At 32.2% G+C, this 17,606-nt stretch overlaps 2 protein-coding genes across 2 annotated transcripts; both read left to right on the top strand.

Moving 5' to 3' along the window:
• The first annotated feature begins 14 nt into the window (after positions 1-14).
• LOC106715139 (protein prune homolog 2) lies at positions 15-5,937 on the top strand. Its single transcript, XM_045682533.1, has 9 exons — positions 15-715; positions 1,229-1,321; positions 1,670-1,822; positions 2,395-2,528; positions 3,195-3,327; positions 3,874-4,010; positions 4,433-4,564; positions 5,110-5,196; positions 5,599-5,937. Exons 1-9 carry the CDS (start codon positions 134-136, stop codon positions 5,717-5,719), a joined length of 1,572 nt encoding a protein of 523 aa, XP_045538489.1. The 5' UTR covers positions 15-133; the 3' UTR covers positions 5,720-5,937.
• Positions 5,938-10,226: 4,289 nt separating this feature from the next.
• On the top strand, positions 10,227-17,275 carry LOC106715241 (aldo-keto reductase AKR2E4). The gene is made up of 7 exons (XM_014508477.2): positions 10,227-11,292; positions 12,548-12,652; positions 12,853-13,035; positions 13,360-13,476; positions 16,041-16,208; positions 16,645-16,845; positions 16,923-17,275. Exons 1-7 carry the CDS (start codon positions 11,248-11,250, stop codon positions 17,151-17,153), a joined length of 1,050 nt encoding a protein of 349 aa, XP_014363963.2. The 5' UTR covers positions 10,227-11,247; the 3' UTR covers positions 17,154-17,275.
• The last annotated feature ends 331 nt before the right edge of the window (positions 17,276-17,606 follow it).

Here is a 17,606-nt window from a genome sequence, read left to right as displayed (position 1 = left end):
TGAAATCTGCCTATTTTCTTCAAATGTTTAAATTTATCATATATTTTACAAGTTTCTTTAATAGTGTTATGATAAAAGCAAGGTTGCAGATATTTTAATAATATAAAAGTTGTGTTTTCGGTTAGTGTTGAAAATGTCTAAGCTTACTTTTAGTACACAATCAGAGAGCCCAAGGCCTAAAAATCTTGGTATAAGTCCACCTAGATTAAATAGTAAACTTACTCTCACGACGAACCATCCACTCATGACATTGGGAAGTCCAGAAGAAAACTTTCCAGATTTAATACCAAAGACGGCTAATAAAGTTGGTGATGAAAAAGATTTAAGTTTATCCAGCGTAGAAGATGAAAGAATCCAAAATCAGACTAATGGATATGAATTCTATAGCCTACAAATGAATACATCAAAAAACAATCTTTTCTACTCAGAGAACTTTGTTCCAACTGACAATAAAATTCTTAGTGAGTCTTTAAATGTGATACAACCAGATGTTGCCAGAATTGAAGATCTGGATAAGATTGAGAGATTAAAAGTTTCAAAAAATGATGCACCTCGCAATATGTTGACACCTAAAAGTAATCAAAAAGTGCCAGATGGAGAAAATGATAGTGCCATATTTAAATATATTAAAGAAAGGAATAAAATAATATCTAGTCAAAGCACACCAAAGTGTAATAGTGGACCAGTAGATGTAAGTCAACCGGAGATTTCAGCGGTATGTTCTGGTACTTTATGATTCTTACTTTATTTTACTATTTAAAACTACAATGATGACTTCTACCACTAAAAAAACGTACTGGACTTTAACTTAATTATTTGTATAATTTTGAGTAAAATATATACTTTAGTGTTAAAAATGGTTCTTTGCTTGTTTACCAATAGAACATAAACAGGATGCAGGTAAATGCGTGGGTTGAAACGGGATATTGTTATCAATATATTAAACAAGTTTTTATTTAAAACATGTTTGAATATTAACAAGGACAAATATCAATGTTTTAAAAAATATTATAGTATGTAAAAGCAAGGATGTTTATTCACTACCAATGTTATTTTCAGTAAGTTCTGGCTCAAAGTGAAAATGTAACAGATTTTAGAACATTATATAAATGAGAAAATCTAATCTAATATGTGAAATTTATCCTGAATGATGTATTTTCCAACATTTGAGAAATAAAGCAATAAAAGAACAATTTGTGGTTTTGTTACATAACATTATTTATTTCAGGTGGCAGATTGGTGTGAATCTCCGTCTATGTTACGTTCAATACCAAATTTTGAATTGCCTATTGAGATGTCAAGTACTATTGGTATACATAATGTAAGTGTAATTTTTTTTGAAAATTGAAGTTTGTCACACAATGTATGTATGTATTTTCTTGTTAAATGATTGATAAAACAACTAGCAACCTCCCCTGGCTTTGTCATAGTGGTCGTCATTTGTTTCCTGCCATACATACAAACCTATATATTTTTAAACAAGATTACCCATCCCTTTGAATTAGTTCATCCTCAAGTTGTCAAGTGTGTGAATTTTTCGTATTACGCGTTGTTCTTAGAATTATCACAAATTTTAATTTTCATCAAGATTATATATTATATATCAATTCTGACAAAACTGAGTTATTAAAATGCGAATGATAATTAGTATAATATATTATTGTTCCAGGACTTGGATTCCCCTGATGTCATATCATCATCAACACAAGAAGACAAGTCTGCGTACCAGGCGTTGCTTGACCCGTACACCGGCTGTGTGGCACTTCGTCAAAGAACTGATACAAAAGCCAATTCTAGACCAATGCGGAGAAAGATATTTGTGGTATGTAGACATTTTATTATTTTTTTTGTAATTAAATAGAATAGACCATCTACATCTGATTGAACAAATTGAAAGGTATGACAATAATTTATCATAGTCATATTTAGAGCATCGTTGTCTCAGGGCTAAAGCTCTTGATTTGTAATCTGCAGGTCTTCTGTTCGAATACCGCCATATACCAATGCGTTTTCCGGTTTTGTATTTACATTTGTTCATTTATCTGACGTTCTTTTGGTTAAGGAAAAAATCATGATGCAACCTGTACATATCTGTGAAGAAATTCAAAAGATATGTGGGAATTCAACCAACCTGCACTGGGCTAGTGTGGTTAACTATGGCCAAGTCATCCCTAACTTAGGGTAGACTCTGAGACTCTCAGTGGGAATGTAAAGTGAGGTGATGATGATGATTGTATAAGTTTGAAAAAGGTAGTTATATGCTTCAGCGGGGATCTTTAGTTTTGGATGTCGTAAGCTATATGATGTTTTAAACAATTCATATTAAATGATTTACACTGTTTATATGTGTACCAAGTAAAGTATATCTTTGCAAACGGTATTTGTTCTCTTTAGCCACCAGACGATGACAGAATCAGTTCAGATAGTGTCAGTGCATGTTCATTGGAGTCAGAAGATGAACCACCTGAGCCGGAACCCATTGCTGTGGACCAAGCTCAAGCGGACAGCGAGATTGATGATGCTAAAAGGTAAATAGTGACATGGAATAGTCACTAACTTCTAGTTTTTTTATTATTTGACTTTTTTACTCTTGAGCATAAACTTCTATTGAGAACTGCCACAAAATTGCCATCAATCCTCAAATTACTATAAATTTAATAAGAAAGAAACTTCTACTAAAATAAACTATCCCATTAGTTACTTGACCAGTCTCTTAATATAGATTTTTCATACTAAATCTCCACTAAACGGTTCTCTTACTAATATTTTAACAACTCTTATGTGTAGGTATGATATCGCACCACACAATGTTTTCTCTTTCAAAAGTACTTTATAATGTTTTTCTTTATAACAGAAAGAGGAAAGATTTGATTGTTTGTTTGCATTGAATAGGCTCTGAAACTACTGAAATGTCTTTCACTCTTTGAAAGCTACACTATTCGATTCCCGGGTGATAAAGAGTATTATTAGATTTATTTTATTACTAGCTGTCGCCTCCGACCGCGCGGACTTAAAAAAAAAGGTAACAAGTAGCATATGTGTTCTTCCAGACTATGTTCTACATCTGTGTCAAATTTCAACAAGATCTGTTGAGGTTTTCCGGAAATACCTTCAAACAAACATCCATCCATCTAAATATTCGCATTTATAATATTAGTAAGATTCCGCGTGTAACAGCTAATTCTGTATAACAGATCGAAGTCAACGAACACTGTGAGCGAATGCAGTGACCCGATCCCGGAGTACTCCGCGGCCGAGGAGCTGCAGGACGAGCGCTCCTGGCTCACCGTGCAGCATGGCGGACGAAACTCCACCTGTGATATGAAGGTTATTTTTTTTTCGTAAATGGTGGCGCAGTGCACACGCCATCTGCAAGAAGTTAAATGGTTGTTAATATTTCTATTTTATCCTCTTCCTATGCGTCCCCTCCTTCGTTAAAGCCATTTCCCATCCTTTCCTAATAAGAAAAGGGTGGGAAGGGAATGTTGACTAAAATTAGGCCTTTGGCACCACATTCTTCTGACGAAACGCGAAATTACTTCCACTTTACTTATCTGCCAGTTTCTGTGTGGTTGTGGTATTTCACCGGTCTCCCAGACCCGTTCGTGCACCCAACAAATATTGTTGTTGCGGGATGTACCACTGTTAAATGTCTCCTTTGTTAAATTAACTTTCTATTCTCATCCTTTTATTATAAGAAAAGAGTATGAAAAAGAAATCTAGAAATTAGATTTCAGCACCAATAGTAATCAGACATTTACTTGACGCCTGTCTTCTTTGTGGTTCTTCATTTGAGCAGTTGTGTGTTGTGCAGCAATGCTGTGGACTCTATCTAGAAGTATTGAGATCCCATTTATATTATTGTATGTGTAGGTGATAGAGCCATACAAACGGGTGTTATCACACGGTGGGTATGAAGCGAGCGGCGCTGCCATCATCGTATTCAGTGCCTGTCATCTGCCGGACACAGCGCGCACTGACTATCGCTACGTTATGGATAATTTGTTCCTGTAAGTACACAAGCAAACTTTTTATTATATATTTTTATACATTCAAAGATCTGAGACACATATATGAGAAGATTTAGAGATATGTGTGAAGTCAACTAACCTGCACTTGACTGTGGTTGATTATAGCCTAATCATCCCTAACTTAGGGTAGGCTCTGAGACCCTCAGTGCGGATGTATAGTGAGCTGATGATGATGATGATCTAGTCAGCCAAAAGTAGTATTTAATTATTTCTCTAACATTGTAAATTTAGGCCTAGAGAGAAATTAAATTTCTAAACAAAATTTATAGAGAGGGTTAGAGAGAAACCTTCGAGAAAAATACCACGGTTCTTTGGACCTCGCTTATTCATATTCGACTGTATTATCATAAATTTTTTGTCAGTGAAAACTCACTTTAATATTAACTGAATTTTAATTTCAGATACGTTATATGGAGCTTAGAACGTTTAGTGACGGATGAGTATGTGTTGGTGTATCTACATGGCAGTGCGGGACGGAGACGTCTGCCAACATTCGCATGGTTACATGAGTGCTATAAACTTATTGATAGAAGGTAAACTAATTAAAAAACTTGAGAGGTGTCAAGGGACACCCGGATGGAACGAAGTTCCTTTCGATTAATTAGTGAAGGAACCAATGTTTATTCTATGAATAAAAAACTTAAGTCTTCACAAGAAGTACATTTTATTTCTATGAATTTTCATTATATATTGTCACGTCGTTGCCATGGTTACTATAGCAAAAAGTGTCGTGACAACTTTTCGTAAGAATTTTTTCCGTCTAGCCCCCTTTCACAACGCGCGATAAGGAACTTCGTTCCAATTAAATAAGAAAAAAAAACTAGGAACACCGATTGTTATTCATTAATACTTTAAAATAGGATCTAGAGACATTTTGTCTATAGATCAGGATATAATAAACCTCTAAACATATAGCTGTGAAAAAATACATGGTCGGTAGGGCAAGAATTAAAAAAAAAACTAATATTTATTTAGACTATGCTAAAATTACTAGTTGGAATTGAATCTAGATTATATGTATCCTAATTTATTTGTTAATTAACTAAGTGTTTAATAATGTGATACATTTATTTTTCAGATTAAGAAAAAGTCTGAAACATTTGTACCTGGTGCACCCCACATTCTGGCTGAAGTCATTCGTAGTTATAACAAAGCCTTTTGTCAGGTGAGCTAACAGAATTATGTATTGTACTAGACTAGGAATATAAAAAGCTTCGACATATTGCGGAAAAATGTGGTACTAATTTCTTTGGGTACTTTAGTAATGAGATGTAATAAAAAAGCTGATTTAAGTTATCCCATGGCAAAATTTTTATTTTTCTGGTTGGGATATACACATTTAGTTTGGTTATGGTTTTTTTTTTAGTTCTGCGCGGACGGAGTAGCGGGCGTTAGTTAGTTTGTTTATATTTTTCAAATAGAATGAGAACTATAACCTCACAATATTGCGTGGATTTATAAACTTATTTGAAATAAAATATTATTTTAACTTACTCTCGCTTTTAGAATTATTAATCATTAATGGAGTTCATTTAAGTCAGTTAGTTAATTGTAATGTTGTTGACAGTTCAAAGTTCTTCCGCAAATTGAGTTACGTCCGCAACCTGAGTGAGCTGACGGAGCGAGTGCCTGTGGAACCCAATGCCATACCGGATCTCGTGAAGCAGTACGATGCCACAAGACGATAGAGTATAACAACGTACCTCTATCTATAGACAATAGATATATAACCTATACCTAATACTGAGTACAAAAGTGAGACAAATAAACTTTGGGAGGCTTTTGTTGGAGTTAATTTGTGTCAAGTAAACTAATGATGTTTGGAAAATCGATTAGACGTCAAATATTCATGAAACATCTATAGGCTACTAGCTTTTACCCGCGACTCCGTCTGCGCGGAATAAAAAATAGAAAAAGGGGTAAAAATTATCCTATGTCCTATTCCTGGTTCTAAGCTACCTGCCCACCAATTTTCAGTCAAATCGATTCAGCCGTTCTTGAGTTATAAATAGTGTAACTAACACGACTTTCTTTTATATTATAGGCTATATATCTATGTTGTGAGGTGTTTATATATATATTGATGTATAGTGCCATACAAACTTTATGATCGCTCGAGATGATTCGTACTTCACATTGAGCTTTAACTGTCATGACATTTGTATTACATATTTTTATTTTCTCTGGAAAAACTTTTCGTATTGTCATCGACAAAATTTGTATTGAAATTTGTGTAACGCATCTACCTAGCTTTACTTTATACAACAGCAAATCTAATACAAATTTTGATATATTTTGTCGAAGGCGAGTGTCATAAATATTCGTCCTCTGTTTATAGTTTCACGATAAGGTATTTGGGACGTACAAATGCATGCTTTTCTTCACTCGCAATGAGCAGACATGTTTGTGTTCACAATCACGAGCGGTCATAAAGTTTGAATCTTATAATAGCACAAACCTGGTTGATATTTCATTTATATCCAGTGGAAGGTGATAAGTTAGTCGTAATGTTTATTTAAGTTAAAGTTAAGTTGTGAGTTAGTTACAGTATTTATTAATTAAATAAGTTGTAAGGTCTTATATATTCAAGTATATTGTTTTAAAAATTATTTTATTATGATTTTTTTTACTTAATTTATAAATTAAAGTGATCCACGATGTCCAGTTTTTATCTTCGAATGTTAACTTACCGTCTTTATATATAAAAATGACATACAAGTATGTATATAAAGATATAATATGTTTATGTATAAAAAATCCTACTTAAACCACTCTGTCTATGCTGTTCCTTAATTAGATGTATTATATTTTTCTATTCAAAACGATTTGTAGTAAATTTTCCATTTCTTTTTCTAAGATTTATATTGGAAAGAACAATTTTATATCGATAAATAATTTTGACACTATTTTAAAAATACGCACTTGCAAACTACCTTTTTTTTACTGAAATTGATTTTTTAGTTATTTTTTTAACCTTTTTTTTACACAAGATCATAACTCATAATGGATATGTAATATTTGTTTTAACTCACAAAATTATTTGCTTAGAATTTGTAACACACTACCTTGAACTTTTCATACATTATATATTTAGACAATTATATTTACACAGTGGTACATTTTCAATTTCATTTTGTCATCTAAATTTTGTTAAATTATGCTGGAAATTGTGTGTTTAAAATTTCCATATATATTATATTTTAATCCATTCTATTTTCATATAAAAAAAATATTTTTATAGCTCCCTTTATATATCATTACTATATGATTCCATATCTTACATGTTATATTTATTTTATATATGTACATAGTAAAATATCTACCAGTGTACTGTAACATGATACTTCAAATATGACGTCACAACTGCACTTGTTTGTGGGTTTCCAGTACATTCCAAAACCAAAATAGACGAAATCTACTTAAGATAAGCTTAATCAAGTAAAAATTGAATCATATCAGAACTCCATGACAATGTTTCGTTGATTTAAAAAAAAAAACAATCGTTCATAATGCCACTTTTTAAAAATTTGTTGCCATCTTAGTTTTTTTTCTTAAATGCCAGTTTTGTATAATTTATACTTTTCACATATTTTTTTATAATCATAAAAATATGTTAATTATTTTAAATTAGAATTATTAATTTTGTATAAATTTTTAGTTTTTTCATTCCATTAATATCAAAACAATGTTACGTTGAACAACGAAGTTATTATTTTTAATTGAAAATATTAGCAAACGTTTATTATAATATTATTGCACAAGACTTTAAATCACATGTACTAGTTTGATATAAGTAGTTAATTTAATTGATAATATAGTAAATGAAAAAAATGGAATTGATTCACCATATATTTTAATCGCCATATTTTTTTATATGTAACTAGTAAAATTGTAACGAAATTATTGCATACATAGAAATATTAGAAAATTATATGTCGTAACTATTTTCAATATATTTTCATCTTCGACCAACAGATTGGAAACTTATGATTGAACCCAAATATCGATCCGAAGATCATTTTAATAACGTTTTATGGGATTACAAAATAGATCTCTCATCAAAAAAATAAAATAAATAGGTAAGCATTTGCGATCATTGGATTGGTTAAATTTAAAGCGAATGGATTAAAATGTTAGTTAAAAGTACCTGAGAATAAAAATGATTTAAGATATATTAATGGGTTCGGAAATTACAGTTCTTTAGTACCACCATAATATTTCATTTCTAAAAAATATTGAAGTCTACAAACAAAATTATTATTAATTTAAACATTTCTTGTTTAATTATCTCTTAATATGTTGAATTTATTAAAAAAAAAAACTGGTTTTCATATTGCAGCATTACTTTTTAATTATATATATATATATATTTTTAATGATTTTTTTTGTTAATAAATCACATTTATGCATATTGGTCGCTACAGAGTTAAATAATCACAATTAAGAATTCACAATTTGCCAGATAATTTTGCAAACATTGTATTAGTTTACATAAGATAGTTACGTATGGAACATATTTGGTAACAAGAATATGTTACTAGCGATACAAATCTCTACATAAAGTGGTTTAAAATTTGCTAATATATAATAATAATAACTGTCGAGGTAATGTTATATGTAGAAGTAGGATTAGTGAAATGTGTCTGAAATGTGCTTGTTAGTGATATGAAATCTATTGGTACCTTAAAATAATCTCAATGTTTCTCAGTCGCATTATTATTTAATATACATATAAAAAACTTTACTCCATTAAATAATTTATTATGCTTTAAATATTGTAATTATACAAATCATGTGATCTTATTTGATTTGAAAAAACCCAAGTAACAAAATTATAGTTTAAAGTGTTACAACAGTGTATTTTCTCGGAAGAGTAATCTTTGCATCGTAATTTTTTTTAAGTTAAGGAATGAATGTATGTTACTGGCGACGGGGCCGCAAAGTACTGGAATGACAGCCACGGAGAGGTCGATGCAGCGTGGGCAGGTCTTCCGCAAGATGGACGGATGATCTGGTTAAGATTGCAGGAGTATCCTGGATGCGGGTTGCACAGGATCGATCTTTGGGAGAGATCTATACCCAGCAGTAAAGTTACGTGGCTGAAAAGAAAAAAGAATGAATAGCCGTTTTGTGAATAAAGATGTAATTTTCGTCATAAAATCTGTGAATGTCCTGTCTATTTTGGCTTACTCTAGTCTATGGGTGTCATATCACTATTTGATTGTGTAGAAAGTGTATAATTTTACAAATACTATTATATTATTATACTATTATTTTTTATATACTATTGTACAAAAGATAAAAATGAGAGAATATTCTAACTTTTGTACAATTTGTTTTTGGTTTGTACTTACTTATTTTACTACTGTAATGTACTATTAATTTTACTTTATATTTATAGATGGAATTAAAAATTTAAATTGAATCATACTGGGTTTAGTTACATCTTCATAAAACTGGTTAACATGTTAACCGAATTTAATATTGACTTGCGAAATATTAAGCAATCTTAATAAAAGCTTTAAAAGTAGAATTAATAATAGAGTAATCTCTAAATATACAATTTTTAACTAATTTTTTTAATACCAAAATTTTGATTATTTTGTTTTCATTTATGTTGTAAAAATGGTCTATTTATAGTCAAATATTTTTAATAATTTCTTATCTTTGTGTCTTAATAGTCTCTTGTAAATTTAAAATATATATTTTTTGTATTCCGATTATTTATATTTCATTGTGCAACGGAATTTTGTTTAAGTAAAACAGTGGTTATAACCATATTTCTTAAAAAAACTTCATATAAATACGATGAAAATATATAAGAGATTATTTCTTTTTAACATTAACTTTGACCATCAAGTGTTGTCAAATTATTTTTGTGATTATTAGACACATCAAAAATATAATGTACCTAATTAATATTAAGGAAATTTATTTTTCGATAGCACATTAGCTAGCACCTAGAGATATATGTATATGGAACATACAGATTAGAAATTTAATCATTATTATACATAGTATATAGACAAATTCATGTACAAGATAAAGACATTCTACATATTTGTTGTAATGATCAAAATAAATTTTGAGATGTTTCATATATTATCAATCAAATTTGGACCTTAACCTAGTGAACAAAATTCATAACCGTAAATTATAACATTTCGAAAAAAAATTTTAACGTTGTAATGTCTGCTTTTATAATCGTGTAAATATCGATTTGATATAAACTGTAATTTGATCATTAAAACAAATATATGTGATGCACAATAATACTTTTGTGTACGTGAATAGCCAATAATATTGCTTTAATATATTATAAGACTTTATTATATATCCGTACATACATACAATCACGCAAACTAACGAAATTTATAGACTGAGAAACGCCGCCGGATTGTACGTAGTTTACATAATACAAGTCCAGCGATCGAAGCCAGCTCTGGACTGGAACGATGTAAACTTGGTCTTATGTCAAAGAATAATTTTTTATTTCCATGAATATTTTCGATTGGCTCTTATCATTATTTTTTATTTACTCTATTTAATAATTATTCTCTATGATATTTCTTTGAAAGCGTTTCGTCTATAACTTTCTTGGTTGATATTAATTGATACATTCCATTTGATTTGCTGTACAGGTGCTTTAGTATTATTTGTAATGATTTGTTATTGTGAGTGAAGTGAAGTGTCTATGATATATTTTATGTGTTTTATTTAAACAATCCTAGTTTCTTAGAGAGATGTCACACGGGCGTTTCGACGTCGCACAACCGGTGATGACAGACGGCGTGCTACGCGACTAAATGTCCACATAAACAACGCACAATGTTAAATCGGTCTTGCTCGCTGATGGGTTTTAAAGCTGTAGAATTAGATAACGTCAATATAAACAAAGAGGACGATAAGCGCGGGTTAACAACCATTTATTGTAAACTATAAAGAAGCTTTATAATTTCAAGGTTACGCTTTAAAAACATCTTATTGAGGCTTAAAATAGATTGGATATCCAAACTGAAAAATACTATATTATTTCATCCATTAATGTTGCTGTCTCGCAATGCGAACTTGTGCGCGCAACCGCCAATTGAATTGCCCGCTTTACTTATATACGCATCGCGCGGCTACCCGTTGATAGGCGCCACAGCTAAAGCAAGGTTTAAATAAATGCGGTAGGATAAAATAATTTCACAGAGAGGTAGTGTCAGTGTCAACCATGGCGGGAAACGGTTGTTCAACTTTGTTCGGTCTATTGTCTGTGGTGAGTAGAATTATTACTTTATTTTGATGTAATTTTAATATTTTCTTTTATTAAAAAAACAAGTTTTTTTACTTTTTGTTTGTTAGTAATATAATACTTATTAAAAATTGGCATTTATTATTAAGTATTATACTTTTTTTGATATGTAATTTTGTCCTTTTATTTTAATTTTAAATACGTAAATAAAGTAGTACGTGATGTACTTACATTCATCATAATATTAGGGTGTTTCAAAATAACAGATTGAAGTACTTTTACTATTAAAAATGGTCTTAATACGATCAATATAATTTTTCCATTGAATTCTGAAAAAAGTCTGATCCTTTAGATAAATCTTTACACAAAAAAAGTATCAATATCCACGTAACTTAGTTTAAATATAATTATTATTTGTGTAGAAATACGGTTATTGGGACTTGTGAACCAACTACCCGCAATAATTTGTGGTCTGTATTTTGGTTTTAAAAGAACAAATATATATACTAACATAAAGACATACCGACTAAGTTAAGACTAAGTTTATATTTTTCTTTTATCAATTTTTTAAATACGTGATAGCTTTGGACATCCTTTGACTTTTTCGAATGTTTTGTTATTCATGATTTAGAAGCACAAAAATTACCATAGCATTCTCGTGAGTCTCGTGAAGTTTCTTGAGAAATCATTGTTGTGACTGTGTTATTTAAACACAATATAAAGTTTCCTTGTACGTTTTTAATCTGACATACATATGCAGACTGTGATTATAAATGTTTTGTATATTAACCTATGTAGGTTTATCTATGTAGATACAATGGTATTTTTCAAGGTTGAGCGCTTTTTGCGTCCCTTCACTAGACTTCTTACCGTTGGTTTCTGAGAAAAAGATCTCAGTATAAAATATATCGTTATACTTGTCATTATCATTGGCAAAACAGAGACTTTGGTCTCAGAAACTCACGGTAAGACCTACCATTTTATAATAACAACGTGTTACTGCAGAAACACCAATGGCAATGTTAAGCGTTAGTGAATATCTTAAAAATACATAAAATATGTAAAATAGTCAAGATGTTAGGAGGAAACCAATTTCAAAATGACATATTCGAGTAACTTTCCGATGGGATAGAACAATAAACAAGTTTATTTGTTTTAACAATGAAATAGATAAACCACTTAACGATTAATTTTATTAGTGTAGTCGCACCCTTGCGTTATTTTGCCGCGCGTTAAAAGATCGCAATATTTATATAGATTATTTAATTTTACTTTATAGATGGCGTTGTCTGGTATAATGTGCGTTGAAGTGCCGAAATTGAAACTGAATAATGGGAAATTGATGCCCGCAATTGCTTTAGGCACTTATTTGGGATTTGATCAGGTGTGATATAGAGATTTATTTTGCGCAACAATTCTCCGACTGAATGTCTTCAATGGCCAATAATGTTTCTCTAATTTAGTAACCATAGTGTTCTTCTTACTAATTTTGTTTATTGGTAACTTAGCTTAACTTTGCAACAAATTGTAATAGTGCTAATTTTATTTTCCTACTTTATCATCTAATCAAATACTATCTAACAGGGCGGTGTGGTGAAATCAGTAAATAAACAACTAGCTAATGTTGTTATGAACGCAATTGATATCGGCTACAGACACTTTGACACGGCTGCCATTTACGAAACCGAAGAAGAGATTGGTGAGGGTATTCGGAAGAAGATTGAAGAAGGTGCAATTAACAGAGACGATATTTTCGTTACAACAAAGGTAAAGGCTTTTAAACGCGGCCACACTGGCATATATGGTCTTATTTTTTTTCGAATAAGTGGTTTAGATGTAGATAGAATGCACTGAACTTAAATTCATGTATTTAAAATGTTGTTTAGTTTATTAAAAAAATCTCTTTCGGCTATCCAGGTTTTCCTTACAATGAGTTTATCATTTTACATTTTTTTTATAATTTATAATAGGATAAGGAAAATGTGTGAGCCTAATGCCAAAATAATTCCGGAATAAGTTTCGTGTGAAAATGAAATCAATACCTAATCTGTTTAACAGATGTGTGTACTAATATGTTTGTTTTTCTTACAGCTTTGGAACACGCAACACAAGAGGGAACAAGTACCTCTGGCATTAAAGCAGTCTTTAAATAAAATGGGTCTGAATTATGTCGATTTGTATTTGATGCATTGGCCGATTGGCTTAAACGTGAGTAAAACAAACAAGACTGGCGTAAAAAATCAAAACGAATTTTGGTTGCAAAAACGAATGAGTGGGATGAGATAATGTTTTTATACAAGTTGTTTTAACAATATAAACCCACAAAAGTATATGTAGGAAGATGATCGGATCTAGTTAAAAAGAATGAAGCTACTTTAAACTTTATACTAGTTTTAAGCAAAATCACAGGACTAATGACAGTTAATTAACCATTAAACTAAACTATGTTCCAAAGTAACAATTCAATAAATTAGCCTTAAATAATGACCGGGTATAATTAGTCTAGGGACCAAATTATAGCACCGGAATAATAATTAATTCGTTTCCACAAATTAACTATCCAAAGCGTCTAGGTTAAGCAAGCGAAGTACAACTAGTGCACCGAGCCACGCCAGAGCCAAGACTGTCTTTCAAATAATGTTGCACGTCTTTTATACCGGCAGAGCGGGGAGAGTGGGGGCATCGAATGACGCGCTCGGTGACGTAATCAGTGCACGTGTTGTTTACAGTTTCGCTCAGGTGGCGCGCGGGCGCCGACACGGCCATGCTGACGTGCGTGCGCCCTCGCACGCGCCCCTTTTAACTTTTATACATCTGAAGAAAGAAAAACATCGTTCGATTATCCTGACAATATTATAGTGTCTGGTCCGGTCCAAACTGACCCTTCAGAGTTATGGTAGTTAGTTTTGGTCCGACCTGAGGTCCTGCAAAAAGATAAATTTTTTAGAGGGGCTAGACCGGAATTAGTATTCCCTGTAGCCTTTGCTAGACCGGAATTAGTATTCCCTGTAGCCTTTGCTAGACCGGAATTGTCATTCCCTGTAGCATTCATGCTGGACCGGAACTAAGATTCCCTACAGCCATTGCTAGACCGGAATTGTCATTCCCTGTAGCATTCATGCTGGACCGGAATTAAGATTCCCTACAGCCATATTATTGGACCGGCGTAAGCCCTTCAATAAAATTTCAATTACATATTTAAAGGTACAGAATATACAGATGTTACATTAGAGCTAGCCGACGTTGTATCAGATTGTGCCGATAAGGTATCAGAATTTGCAGTAAGGGTGTGATCACTACTAGTCGAGATAGTATCTGAAACATCATCAAGTTGGTTATTAAATCCTATATTATCTAACGGATACTCGATTTCATGAACAATGTTATTAGAAGTTCTAGATGTAATAAGACATCACAAAGGGATTTTACATTTTATCACAAAATCAATAATTATACACAAAATCAAATTACAATCATAGTTATCAACGGCTAGAGTCTAAACTGATTTGTAATTCTAACATCACGAATACAAAATGACAAAAAAGCAGAAATGACTCAGTAACCAGTACCCATCCATCAAGCAGGCAACCGGCAGCGTGGCTGGTTCCGAGTTCATAAGTGAAGTAAACTGAAGTTGAAGCCATGTTGACCTTCCGAAGACAGAATGAAAACCAAACTTGCAGCGTCAGTGCAACGGCTTATATAGGGTAGATTTATAGGATGTGACGACATCGTTGGCGTAAAGGATTGATCAGCGACGACTTCCGTTTTGCCGGCGAGGACTTAATGATATTGCTGGAGGCACTAGATCTAATATGATCCAAGATTAGTCTGGATGTATCTTCGTTATGTGAACCCAAGGCGAAACTTAATGACCTGATCAAAACAGTCTTGCATTATTATTGGCTTTGAAAATTTTAAGATTAATATTTCCTTAATAGCATATCAGGACATGTTATCTGGCCGTATTTTTGAAAGGCAGGTCGCGGCGACCTTTAAGGGCGTTAGTGAGTGCAATAATGAGATCAACACCCTCCAAGTTTTTTTTTTGATGATCATTTCGCTTAAGGAATCGAATTACACCAATTTAAAGGGATTTAAGGGGGTAAATTTGATAATTTTCGTAAAATTGCTTCCATTTCGGAAGAAAAAAGAGACATTTTCTTTTCCATGCCGTTGGTTGAGTTGGTTTGATCGTGAGATGGAAATGGATCCGATCCCACTTCTGATGTAGGAAGATGATCGGATCTAGTTAAAAAGAATGAAGCTACTTTAAACTTTATACTAGTTTTAAGCAAAATCACAGGACTAATGACAGTTAATTAACCATTAAACTAAACTATGTTCCAAAGTAACAATTCAATAAATTAGCCTTAAATAATGACCGGGTATAATTAGTCTAGGGACCAAATTATAGCACCGGAATAATAATTAATTCGTTTCCACAAATTAACTATCCAAAGCGTCTAGGTTAAGCAAGCGAAGTACAACTAGTGCACCGAGCCACGCCAGAGCCAAGACTGTCTTTCAAATAATGTTGCACGTCTTTTATACCGGCAGAGCGGGGAGAGTGGGGGCATCGAATGACGCGCTCGGTGACGTAATCAGTGCACGTGTTGTTTACAGTTTCGCTCAGGTGGCGCGCGGGCGCCGACATATATTATTTGTACGAATGTTTGCACATAGTAAAATTATTTTACGTTCATTATTTTTCTTTACAAATTCTGTGTACAAATTATTTATCGTTATGAATGTACTACAATGTACTACAGGATGATTACACATTCTCCGATGTCGACTTCATGGAGACGTGGCGAGGACTGGAAGATGTCCAGACAATGGGTCTCACAAAATCTATTGGCGTCTCTAACTTCAACTTGGATCAATTGAAGAGACTTATAAAAGACGCATCTATTAAGCCAGTGGCCATTCAAGTTGAGGTAAATATGAAATATGTAACTAATATGTTATTCAAGTTGCGTCCAAGATTAAAAAGAGAAGTGACAGGACCGTCTTAACCACATTAGACGCCCGGAGGCGAACCAGTATTGAAACCCAAAATGAGTATCTCAGGGCATGGCGCCGGGCGCACGGACGCCACTCACCCTTTGTACCCACGGCTTTGGCTACTAAATTAAATTATTTTCAAATGCAAATTATAACGGTTTATAGCAAATGTGTCATTATTATTTATTAATAGTATAAATTATCAAATTAATTAGCCTTTCTAAGTTTGCCAAAAATGTAGGTACATAGTTAACGTGAGTATATAGATATCTGTGTGCATAGTTATAACGCGAGTATATACATAACGTAATGTTTATGGAATTATTTTTCTTATAAAATGTACTCTGTAGTGCCGTACATTTTTTTCAGGTTCATCCACAGATGATCCAATCTGAGATCATAGAATATGCAAAGTCAGAAGATATGGTAGTGATGGGGTATAGCCCATTTGGTTCTTTGGTTATGAGATACGGTATGCAATTTCCGGGGCCTAAGATAGATGAACCAGTACTGGTTGAAATTGCAAGGAAATATAACAAAACAACACCGCAAGTCGTTTTAAGATGGCAGGTAATAATTCAATAGGTACAATACAATGTAATCTAATAATAGTAATTTTTATGAATTCAATTCATAATATTTTTCAGATCGATAGAAACGTTGTGCCACTACCAAAGTCTACGAACTTGAAACGTTTGAAGGAAAATATCGATATTTTCGATTTCAAATTGGAGCAACATGAAATTGAAATAATTAACAAATTCCATAACAACGTGAGATATACTTTGCCGTCGTTTTGGCAAACTCATCCTTATTACCCGTTTGAAAAGATTGATAATCCTCAATCTAATCCTTTCCTCAACAAAAGAAAAGAATAACATTTCAAGAATCACAGGTCTTGTTCTTGACCATGCGTGAAGTTTTGTAATAATTGGTTAATAATTATATTTGTTTTATACCGGAATCCCACCTTTGTCTTCGCCTGTACGAAACTTTTGATCAAAACCATAGCTTTCTTATTTTTATCATAAAAAAAATTTGAGGACTTGAAATGTAGCTTTATAGGTTGTATTATACACTGATTACTTTTTAAAATAAAATACCTTTTTTTGAATAAAAACTATGACTTCTTTTCCTTGAAAACAAATGATACGGCCTTAACCTTCACTTTTTTGGATCCTTTATATGATAAATGTACCGTATCGTACCTAAGTTTCTAAGAGTCTAAAAGCAATGAATCCGAAAGAATTATATTCGATTCAATTCAAAATTATAGCATCTGAAATAAAACAACTAATTTTTTGCAGATTATACATGTTTCTAAAAAACTT

The sequence above is a fragment of the Papilio machaon genome, chromosome 19, assembly GCF_912999745.1.
Source record: "Papilio machaon chromosome 19, ilPapMach1.1, whole genome shotgun sequence".
NCBI classification, from domain to species: domain Eukaryota; kingdom Metazoa; phylum Arthropoda; class Insecta; order Lepidoptera; family Papilionidae; genus Papilio; species Papilio machaon.
This window is presented reverse-complemented; position numbering and strand designations above follow the sequence as displayed.